Source organism: Melospiza georgiana, chromosome 1, assembly GCF_028018845.1.
Source record: "Melospiza georgiana isolate bMelGeo1 chromosome 1, bMelGeo1.pri, whole genome shotgun sequence".
NCBI lineage: Eukaryota > Metazoa > Chordata > Aves > Passeriformes > Passerellidae > Melospiza > Melospiza georgiana.
Window position 1 is genome coordinate 10,648,589 of NC_080430.1, and position 12,100 is coordinate 10,660,688.

The following is a 12,100-nucleotide window of genomic DNA, read 5'->3' on the forward strand; positions in this document are numbered from 1 at the left end:
CATCATACCTTATTTATTATACCTTACTTACTGACAGAGAAATTTACTGCATCAGTTCAGCTGAGGCTTACAAAACAACCAAGCTCCTTAGTTTTCAGAGCAGAAAGGAAGATGATGATCAAAAGCTTGCTTTCAGAGAAGGAGCTGCTCTTCTCATTTATATTTCTTAGCATTTTCTAAGATGTCTTCCACCTATCATTTTTTATTAGAGGGAGTTGCAGAATCAAAGTGGCATCTATTTATCATCCAAACTGAAATTCCAGCCCTCACCATCAGCCTTCTTTGGCCATGATTTTTCCTGTTTTACGAGCAAGTGAGCATTGGAGCCTGTCAGGATGCATAGCTGCATTAATCATCTCTGCTCACTACAGCCAAGGGAGAGGACAGGAAGCATCTATTTACTAAGGGCTTGTCTACATAGAGAAACAGCCCAGGCTGCTCATTAGGAGTTAACTCCTTGCAGGGATTCTCCTTGAGCATCTTTCAGTGGTTTAGCTTCAGGCTGCTTTGGAAAATATGGGATTTGGTAGTGGGTGGAGTTAAACCACAGAAAGAGAAAGCCTGTGTTAGTGTGCAGTGTGGGTTCAGAACATGATCCTATCTCCACGTGTCATTTAATCCTCTGTAACTGACCCTCTTTATGCTCTTAGTCTGTGGCAAATGGAAGGTAAAACATGTTGGTTGAAGCCCCTCTCATCAAGGCAGGTGTGTGTGCCTTGCTTGTGTCCATGTGCATTTGTACAGGGGAGCCCAGAGTGCTGCTGACAGCAGCTTGGGTGCAAACATTATTTTTGATAACTCCCCCAAAACACAAATCTGATTAGACCTCATTTTGTTTTTGTGATAGAGGACAAAAAGTGTGTAGGATGATCCTTTTACACCTGGTATGAGCCATGTGTTATTTAGTGATGTTGAAGTTGCTCGTGTTGGACCATCTTTTGTATAGAAACTTCCTTTGCCCCAGGATGAGTAGTCTTTGGAGATGAACAGCTTAAAATCTATTTAATATTAGTCTAGTACATAATCATACTGAAAATAAGAGGCTTTGTTACTATGGAAGCTGAAGTTTATCTTCATGAGAAACTTGCACCATTTTGCAAGAACTGTGTTTTTAAAACAACTTACACTAGTGCAAGCTTCATTGTGGAAAGCATTTAGCATAACTTAATTTCATTAATTAGCCTTAAACCAAACTAAATTGCTTTTTTTAGAAGTTCAGAAGTTTGACAAAAGCACTAACAGTGTATGCATTTTCAGTGGTCATATAAAATCAGAGTAGAATAGAAAAGAAAAGACTCGTTTGTAAGAGTCCTACAGTAATCATTTAGTCCAACTGCCTGACCACTTCAGAACTGACCAAAAGTTAAAGCATGTTATTAAGGGAAAATGCCAAATAAGTCTTAAACACTTAGAGGCTTGAACCACCTCTCTAGGAAGCCTGTTCCAGTGTTTGACCACCCTGCAGGTAAAGAAATGTCTCCTAATGTCCAGTCTGAACCTCCCCAGAACTGCTTTGAAACATTATTTTCTCAGTAAAACATAAACTTGTGTGGTTCTCGATGTTCCTATGTAACTGTTAATTCTCTTACTGGCAAAAAAAACCTAACTCTCTATGCATTGAATACCAATTAAAAGTTGAAATATTAAGGAAAATACTGCTTATTTTAGAGGATCAATGTGGAACCTTGTCTAAACACAGATCCATAGCAAAAAATATAGTATGAGCTTCAGCTTACCAAGGCACAGTACCCAGAGTTAAACATGATGACCATCACCAAAAAAGTCATTTGTAAGAAGCTGGTGTAGCTACATTGCTGGTTACAGTTTTGGCTCTTTGCTTTCAGCTCTTTCAGCTATGTTACTTTCTTTGGCAGCTGTGCTTTTCTTATTTCCAAACTTGCATTGCTAGATAAAGTTTTATTCAGTGATTTTTGCCAGACAGGAACAAAGGATAGTTTCTTTCAAATGTTATAATGGCATTTGCTGTTGTCTCTGAAATTCCAGACTGGGATTGGCTGGAGAGGCAGCAGAATGCATTTCAGCCCTGTACATGTATTTGTACTTGGTAGCCTACAAGACCACTTTGACAGCCTTTGTTTGGAGTATATGGCTATTATTCAGTCTTTCTCAGCATCTTGTGTTGGTGTTTCATATCAGATTTTGTTATACTCTGTTTGCACTTACACTTCTAGAAATTCTCTTTTGGGATAGCACCTCAATATCTGTGTCAATTTCTCTCTAACAGAGTGAGTTAATTAAACAGGAAAGTCCAAGTTTGGCTCCAAAAGAAAAATAAAGAGTACTACCATTTATATATTGATGATTCAAAATGTCTGAGCTTAACATTCAACTGCTGTATGCCTTAGCCCCAGTGAAGGACACTTACTTAATAATTATGAATGGAATCCAATACAAATGAAATAAATGCAGAATCAGGGATTAAAATAGACCTTGTACATATGTGTAGTAAAAGTATTCTTGGGGCCTTTAATTCTGTAATGTCCTTGGCTCAGATTTCTGCAGTGGCTCACTGCCATCCTGAAATGGCACAAGGTAAAAGCAAAAGCTTTTATGTATTCTGTGTACAGGAGTTGGGGAAAAAATTACATTGCAGCGAGAACAAAGCAAAACATTACAGTTTTATATTCATGCAGTCCTGTTTTGTGTCTGTACTGCACTTCAGGGGGCTATACAAAACCTCACTCAAAAAGTGGCATGACATCGAGGTTACAAACCTTGCAGTTGGGAAATGCAGAAGGTGGAACTGCACAGATCAGCAGGGATATTTTACTTGCACATGGGAAATATTTAGGATAATTATGCTAACAAACTTTCCTCTTTTGAATAGACTGTGTAGACCTTAAGCTAACAGTGAAATAAAAAGATTTTCATTAGGAATGACACACATTCAACATGCAAAAATCTGTGTTTTAATAACTTCCAAAATGATAGCATTACAGCCTGAACTGATCTCCTAATTAAAAAAACTTAACAACCAACAAACAAAGCCAAAAAAACCCGAAGAATTTAGTAACTTTTATTAATTTATACTCTAATTTTCTGAGTTTAGTTTAATTAACAAAGAAATTTTGCCTATTTCAGTTGCAAGCCGTTGTTAATCTTTCAGTTTCACTCAAATCACTCAACACATCCCTAAGTTTTTCATTGTGAGGATGTGGCAATCAGACAGCAATTGAAAGTTTACTCCAAAACCCTGGAAAGTCAGCAGAAAGGCATTTGTTGATTTTAGTGGATTGGGATTTAAGTCCAAAATAAATATCTAATATTCCAAACCACTTGCTTATTCTTCAAGATTTGAAAATTACTTTGTATGCAAAATCTTTGCTTCTGATAAACCTCAGTCTTACAAAAGAGAGTCTCCTACTACCAGATGCCCAGCAAATCTTTGGTTATGCCCATAATCTTGCACACTCATGAAGACAAATAAATGGTAAGCAAAAGATGGATTTTCTCCTACCAAAAGCTGTGTCCTCACCCTAGCAGCTTCTCCCCATATTTTTTGATCACCAGCTATGGAAGGCAGATGTGAAATTAATCAGTCTCTTGTTTTTGCCCCGTGCATGACCTACGTTGCTGCTCAGTCAAGACATTTTCACCTGTACCTTTCCTATGTAAAAATAGAATAATTACCACTTTTAATCACAATTATTGTAGGAGGGGAAGACTAAGAGTTCACACTCCCACTACACCGGTGATGAAAGATATGATTTAACAGCAGTTTAAATTGTAAACTAAATTTTAAGCTTGCAGAAGTTCACAGTATAATGGAGATCTGTATGAAGTCCAGGGACCCAAACTCTGCATCAATTTGCAAATCTGTATTTTAATGGTAGACTCCTATTTATTACAAGAACAAAGCTAGACATTTGGAACTCTTTGTACTGCTCATTTATACAGTTTTATACCTACTATAAAGAGTTACACTTTAAGAAACACTAGACCCCATATTATAAAGTACTTATAAATATGAAATTGAGCCTGTGTTTAACTTCCCAAATCAGCCAAACTCAGCATGAAAGCCACAAAAACTAAGACTGAGCCTAGCTTCTTCCTGCTTTTGAGCCTAAAGTCTTTCACTGTGTATTGTGGAAGAAACAGAAATAGCCCCTTTTGGTCAGTGAGGCCAAAAGGCAGCAACCAGTAGCTGAGCAGTGGCAAGGATCAACTCCTGAAACCTTCTTTCCATTGCAATTAAGTGCACACAAGGTCCCAGCCAAGGGTGGCTGATAGCAGGGATGGAGTTTAACCTGTTTGACTTTGCTCTGGAAGGGCTGAGCACCACAGGTAGCCTCACTTAGAGTGAAGTACAAAAACAAGGTTCAACAAGCTACCGCTTGTCAGCTCTTAATTAGCAGCTCCCATCAGAGCAGCAGCACCCAACTGCAACGCCGTCTGCTTCAGTGCAAAGTCCACATTACCAGTGAAGTTTTCAGAAACATCATATTTTGCTTGGACAATGGTGTTTAACAGCTACCACGTGGCAGGATTTGACTACTTTGAGTTTTTTCTGTGTGCAGGGAGAGTTTCTAGCTAAACTCAGTACTTGATAGTATCTGCTAAATTGGATGCAAGCAGCAGGTCAGGAGGTTCCCTGGGCTGAATTCCTTGACGTGCTGCAAGGTGATTTTTGTTTATTGTGACTTTCAGTTCAGATTTCCATATCCAGCACTCTTGCAGCAGACAGCTGCACAGTGTTTGGTTCAGCCAAGTGTGTGCTGATGACTGGTGGCCTTGTTGTTGTGACAGTGTCTGTGGTGCCACCGCTGCCACGCGCACCGAGGCTGTGCTGGGCACCTGGACAAGATAAGCCCCGCTCTGTGTGTTATCTCTTGTGCTCACAAGATAAAGCACAGGTTGTTGAGCCTGCCTGTGAGAAGTGTGGGGAGCGTTTGGCTCTTGAGGAAAAGCCAAATGCACACAGTAAAGCGGTATAGTTGTCAAAATGTGTTTAGGACATTAAAGAGCTATTCAAAATACAATATGCAGTAAAACCATAAGCAGAGTGCATGAGGAAAAGTTAGAGAGCTGAAAATTGAGAGCATAAATAGTTTGCTTTGGGCCCTGTGTGAGTGAGTGTGTGATGGAAGTGTGTGGGCTGGTGCATCAGCCACACAAAACTTTCTCTGTTAGGAAGATATTTCTTATATTCTGCAGGTTTCACGGATGCCTACAAAACCTAAGACAGATCCTGCTGATATAAATTCCTAGATTTTCAGTCATATGTGTTTGTCAACCTTTCTCTCAGAAGCTGTATCCTACCATAAACTTGATAACAAAACATGACAGACGTGGCATGGAGCAAATAATTTTGTACGGACAGGGTGTACCACAGCTAAATGAGCGTAGTGCCCAGCAAATCAGAAAGGAATTGAATGTTTACTTCAGCTTTTAGTTTTTCTTTCCAGGATTTTTAAATGAATGCTCTAACAAAAGAGGAGAATGAGTAACATTTTCAAGCATTTACCTGTAAATGTACAATCCAGTATTGTGGTTTTAAAGAGTCTCTGGACTTCAAACTTCTTTAAAAGACTGCATGGGTGAATCAGCCTCTTTGGATACTTAACCTCTCTGAGCCATAGATTTTTACAATATTCACACGCACTCCATGTTTATGCTTGTTCTCTCCTCTGTGTGTGTGTGTGTGTGTGAACCCACACATAAGCAAATAATCAGAAGTGATAAATACAGATTTAAGACTCTAACGTGTCTCCTGTTAAAATGTTAAGTACTATTTGCATAAATAAGGTTTTCTTGTGGAGACACTGGGAGGATTTTTTGTTGATTGGAAGTAGCACACGAAGGCATTGTATGAGCTATTAACAGTAAGATACAAGTTTCCTTTAAAATATTGTAATAATATAAAAAACTGCTTATATTATGCAAAAGTTCAAAATTAAAAATCACTCTAGCTTCTGGTAAGACCTGGTAAATAATTACCTTCCCATGAAGGTAATTCCATACCTTCCCATACCTTCCCAACTTTTTTTGTATGTAAATCATTCTAAAATGTGCCAAACTGTCTTCCAATATTGTTTGGAATATTATGTGCACAGCTTCCAGGAGAGGAGTCTCTTTTGCAAAGTTTTTATTTTCCTCATTTTTTTTTAATTTTCTTTATTTTTGCAGGAGTGCGGGGAGTAGACTGTTGTGGTTAGTTTTACCATAGAGGTAGTGACTGCAATGAACAGCAAGAAAAGTGCCACAATCTTTTAAACTTTTTCTGTAATGTAAGAAGACTCTATATTTTTTCTACACCGTGCAATTAAAAGATTAAAATAACAATAAAGTAGTCTGGGCTTTTGGAAAAAAACCCCTGTTTTTGTATTTTTGGCAGTATGGTGTGTAAGAGCTGCTATTTCAGTAGTAGAGTGTCAACTCCTGAGTTTAAAAAAAGTGCCCTTCAATAGTAAACCAAAGTTATGAAAGTGAAAGATATATTCTTTGTAGGCAGAACACTTGCTAAAATTGTGTCTTGAATAAAAAAAAAAAGGAAATAGGACAGGTATGGTTGCTGTGTCCCATGTGTATCCCTATTGCTGTTCTTTCCAGACAAACAGAGGGAAAGAGCCGTGGCCGTGCCCGTGTGTGCAGCAGTGGGAGCAGGGAGCCATCAGGGGGTACCCACATGGGTTTTGCTTTGGGGGTAACTTCTGGCCCAGTGATGTGACATCCCTGAGGATGCAGGGATGGGAGGTGCCCATCCTGTCCTGAGGGCTCTCAGCCATAGCCCAGGGCATGGCCTGGGAGTGCTTCAAGCCAGCACAGCACAACAAGGATGGGGCGAGGGGCTGGTGGGAGAGTTTGTTCTGAAAGCCCATTCCAAAGGGAACAGTGATCCCATAGGGCCCTTGCCACTCTGCAGCCACAGGGCTTCAGGACCTCATGGTTACAGTGCTCCTTCACTCTCCATCTCCCTGCCTCCTGCCCTGGAGAAGTGGGAATTCCTAATTCCCAAAGGCCAGCCTTCCCTTTGGCTGCACAGCAGGGCCATGGCACCGTGCAGAGGTGGCAGGTGTCTTCCCCAGGACCCTGCCCTGTGCTGTGCCCTTGGGCACAGGCGTCACGGGGGTGTGAGAGAAAACCCTGCCATGCCCTGTGCTGGGTGTGACACTGGCACGGTGGCCATATGCTGGGCTGCCAGAAATAGGGGCTGTTTTTAAAGGAGTTGGGATTGCTAAATAAACTGAGAACTGGTCTGCTGTTTCACACTGCTCTGGGGGTCAGGAAGGACAAACACTTGCTCCTCGCGTGGGGATGTGATGCTGTGCAAGAGACCCCTTGTCCAGCCTGCTGGCGGCCTTATCGTCTGACAGCTTTGGTACAGAGGGTTTGTGGAGGGCTGCAATAAGAAGAATGATCTTTCAGTCATGTCTGTGTTAGGAAAGAAGTTTTGTGCTAAAACTATAGGTCTGGAAAGATTGTTGCGTTTTGTGTTAAGATCTAACTTCTTTTGTGCTTTACTCGATTTCTCTTGAAAATTAAATTCTACAAATAGTTTTATGTTTCTCTAACAAATTAGCAGAGTTTTTTTTAACTTGCAGTGGCCTAATGTTCTGTGAAATGAATGCAGAGGAGCTTACAGGGATGAAGTGTCTTTTCCTGCTGTTCCCAATAGAGACTTTCTTTCTCTGAATCATTGTCAGGCGATGCTATCAACTGCTGTCACTCTTAGCTGTATGTCTGTCACATTCCCTCTTATCCTTCCTTCAAAACTGTGTTCTTGGCCTTTTTTTTTCTGGGAGATCCCTCTAGCTGCCCTTGCTTTAAACCCCACAGGGAGGAGATTTCTAAAGCTGAAATGTGGGATCGATGTGTGACCACACCACATCTTCTCATGTGCTGCTCTCGCCTGCCCTTCCCTGATATCTCCTGTAACCAGGAATGGCCTCACAGACCTGGGCTTGTACATACCGCTTCACATAATCTTTTTTATTTCCTTTTTTTTTTCTTTAAATAGGCTACATGGCATAAAGCATAATGCTTTAAAATAATTTCTTATCCTTAATAATGGAATGTTGCCATTCATTTCATTGCCCCTGTAAAGTTAGTGAGTGTTGCCGAGCTTATATCAGATCTAAAACTTGAGAGCTCTCTTTGATAAGTACCTGTAGGTCCCATAGACTTGAAAATTACATTGCTGCAACTGATGGAATACTCAAATCTATTTCATTTTTCTGAATTTGAGAGCAGGGACAGTTTTAGTACTTAAATTCCCATCTTTAACATTGCACAGATGGTGAAATGTTTTTGCATTTTTTATATTATTTTGGGTTACTGAAGTTAATATTCTGCTAGCTACAAATATCCGCATGCATACCACAGGGTTCATTCCGAGGACAGAGCTCTAAAATAAATTATAGACCTTGGTAGCACTCATAAATCAGTCATTTTTTCATTGAGAAAGTGGTGGCAATGGAAGAAAGTTATTTAGTGATCAAAATGCATCGTTAAGCTTTTAAAAAGGGATTCTGTGCCTGTAGTGGAGCTGTAGGCGATTTATGGCTTATCTGTACTCATTGCCTCCAGCTTTTTGAAAATTTGTAAACAAAGCCAGATGCTCATTATGTTCCTGTTCAGGGTTGGTTAGATGGGCAAATGCCATCAGAAGCACTTTGGCCCTGTTGGGTTTTAGCATGTTACAGAAAATGGAACTGCTCCAAAATATTTTTTTAAAGATTTACCATCCATGAAAATATACTTCTGGTTTCTCCTCATAGAATGGACTTTTTTTAAATAGCTGTAAATGATAAGAACATGAAGGTAATACTCCAAGGACTGTGTTTTATGTTAAACTGTGGGTCCAGCTTTTTCTCTGTGTCAGAATTTATGCTAATGCTGTATGATGCAGTCAAGTACCACTCACCCTTTTTAAGGGCTTCAGGCAATCCAGGAGGCTGTGGCAGCTTCAGACTGGGGTAGTTTTGCATTTTTACCAAATATAGGGAGGCAAGGTATGAACTGAATTTGCTATTGATTTAATATATTTTACTGCTTGCCTTTTGTCTTCCGCTTAGATTACGTGATGTGAAAGGGATTCTTGTAAACTACTTTTTTTTCACTTTCTACTGCTCTTTAAGCACTTGAAAACACGTTGTTATATACAAAATGAATGCCTATGCAACAATACATTTTTCCTTGTAATCATATTTCAGGTAATTTATTTTACAATTCTTGCTTAACTTTTGCTGAATTATTTATTTTTATTTTTTTTTTATTTCTTGGCTGCAGCTGAGCAGGTGAGCAGGTCATGGCACGCCTAACGAAGAGACGACAGGCAGACACAAAGGCAATCCAGCACCTTTGGGCAGCTATAGAAATAATCCGGAACCAGAAGCAAATTGCAAACATTGACCGCATTACAAAGTAAGTGACCTGCTCCAAAAACAGTCCTGGTGAGGGGGAAGGTTGATGCTATTAAAAGCCCTTGGGGACAGAGATAGTAAACATGGTGAGAGACTGTGAAACAGTTACAAGCAGTTCTATGTAACTGATGAATTAATTGTATATACAAAACCAAATTTACCAAACTGAGCACCTGAAAATCCAAAACGAGGTTGAATTCATTGAATTGAGATCTTACCCTGTATTTGTTTTGCATAAGCATCTTTAGTAAATATGTAACATTTCTCATACTTTAATTGAGTTTAGCATTTTGGAGTTGATAGCGTGTTCAAAATACAAGAAACACATATAACAGTTGAGGAGAAAAGGGCAATAAAATCTATAAATAATCTATTTCTTTAGGAAAATGTGAGAGGCTGGTGTAGGACTTTTCCAGAAGGCAAAGAGAAATCTGAACTGTTAGGTTGCTCAAATAAATAAGAAGCCATATTTGCTGAGATGTGCATAAGATGCTATTAAAGAGGACATGAGATGATTATCACCTTTGATTAATACTGTCAAAATATTCATCAAAGTGTATTAGGTGCTGGATACACAAAAAAATATAAATTCTTTGTTCTGTGGAGCTTGCGCTGTGTAGAAAGATCTACAATATTACTTGTAGCAGCCACTGTAATAAAAACAGAAGGCTTTGTCCCTCTCTCTGCTTTGTCTGCATTTCCAGGCTGACATGTACGTCACATTTGTCAAAGTAATCAATATGAATAATTTAAAAGAACTAAAGTAACCAGTTGGCAACTCTTCAGTTGCCAGAACCAATGTGAACTGATAATGAAGGCAGAGAGCCCTAACGAGGAGAGTTATAAACAGTGCAGGTGACTAACAGAGTGAAAATCATTATAACATGGCCCATGACAAGGGTCCACTGACAGAGTTTGGAAGTTCTGGGGTGGAAGTGACAGGCAAAACTGGCTTCATAAATGGAAGAACAGTTCAGGTTCTTCAAACATAATTAACAATGAAGTGCAGAAAGAAAGATGACGTCCCAAGTGAATTAATGTGTACCCGGCTTCTACAAGAAGAAAAATGGACCATCAAACCGAAAAGCACCTTTCCAGAGGAAGGGAATTCCAAGAGGGTTTTGAAGGAGATTATATTTTAGGGAATTTCACTTCTGAGGTCATAGTGGAGCTCTAGAATGCATTAAAGCATATATATATTTTCATGATGTCTCCAAGGAGATGAGTGGGTAAACTAATGCTGTACACTTTCCATTTTAACATTCCAAATTACTTGCTCTAGGCTACATATTAGCTGAGTTTGTTAGCTGTTTGTGCTCTTTTTAGATGTAATAAAGGGAGACAGACATGTCTAGCTGGGAATTCATCCCACTCTTATGAGAAATGCCTAGTTTAAGATAGTGGGAAAAACATTTAGCTGGGTAAAGTTAGGTCACAAAAATCATTACAAACAAGGTTGAGAAAACAAATAGTCAAATGCCAGAGAAAGAAGTACTGCTCTTGGTAACTGATGGGTAGTTTGATTTTTTAAAAAAGTCTAGGTCCAGATTGTATGACTCATTTCCAATCAGAAGAAAAATAAGTGACTAAACAGAAATGCAAGAAGCCTTAGTACTTTGAGAAAGATGAACAGGGTGTTAGCAGTGAAGAGCAATCCAAAAAGTGCTTGGGCTTTGTAAAATCTCCCCATGCACATCAGTGACGAGAGTGATGAACACTGATCTAGTTTCTATTATGTGACATTCCTAAGGAGATAACTTTTGACAAGGAACTGATAAAGACCTTTGAATTGCTGTATGGTACCAGTGGTTGATGAAGAAACACAGATGACATAGTAAATGAGTATGCATAATACATAATATTCAAAATAAAGTTCCAAAATTACCATGGCATCAGAATATCTCTTCTGATGAAAACTGAGCAGCTAATATATTCTTCCAGAGTCAGAATCATTTGACCATGTCAACAGCAATTCCTTCAAAGATCAATCGGTGTCTGGGCATATAGGCAAACATACAAATACTAATAATTTTTAAAACCAGTGCTCAAAATTGAAAATTATGAGCATGTGTACATAGTTGGAGCTATAAGGAAGGTTTTACTATTTATACTAGTAACATTTTTTAGAAGTGTTAATACCTCTTGGGATTGATAGAAAGTTATAATGACAGTGACATTATGGAACCATGTCATATTCCTGCGTAAGAATACATAAAAACAGCAAGAGAATTTTATTTTAATAAATCCATGTTTAAGGTAAGTAACAGTCTTCCTATGTGTCATATAGTAGATGACAAATGGGTACTTTCAGATAACTTTACATATTAAAAAGATGATTCATGATTTGGTTTTTGAATGGATTTTCTTTTCTCCTGATTTAAGCATTCATTTGCTGCTAGAGACAAGTTGTCCTGTGTATTTTGTGACCTGTTAGTCTAAACACTTTATAGCAAATTGCCATGAAAAACTTCATTAGATGGTTTGTTACATTTAAGCAAATCTATTTGTTGGCTTTTCTCCTAATGTGTATTCAGCATGGTTGTCTCCCTCTTCTTTATATATTCTTGTTTATTTAATCTAATTCTTACTTTTCTTAGTCTTCTGGTACTGAGTACCAGAAGACAATGTACATCTCAATGTACATTTACTTTTAATGACCTGGGAGGAACTGTTCATAATACAAAAAGAGTATTCATAGTTTACAGACTACGAACTGT

At 38.7% G+C, this 12,100-nt stretch overlaps 1 protein-coding gene across 5 annotated transcripts in view; it reads left to right on the plus strand.

Annotated features, from left to right (window-relative positions):
• Nucleotides 1-12,100, plus strand: part of ZMYND11 (zinc finger MYND-type containing 11) — a 106,183-nt gene that overhangs the window by 34,602 nt on the left and 59,481 nt on the right. For all 5 annotated transcript variants that reach the window (XM_058019151.1, XM_058019175.1, XM_058019185.1 and 2 more), the window contains exon 2: nt 9,250-9,384. In XM_058019151.1, coding sequence (XP_057875134.1) covers nt 9,269-9,384 — 116 coding nt within the window. In that variant the 5' untranslated portion in view covers nt 9,250-9,268. The remainder of the gene's footprint in view (nt 1-9,249; nt 9,385-12,100) is intronic.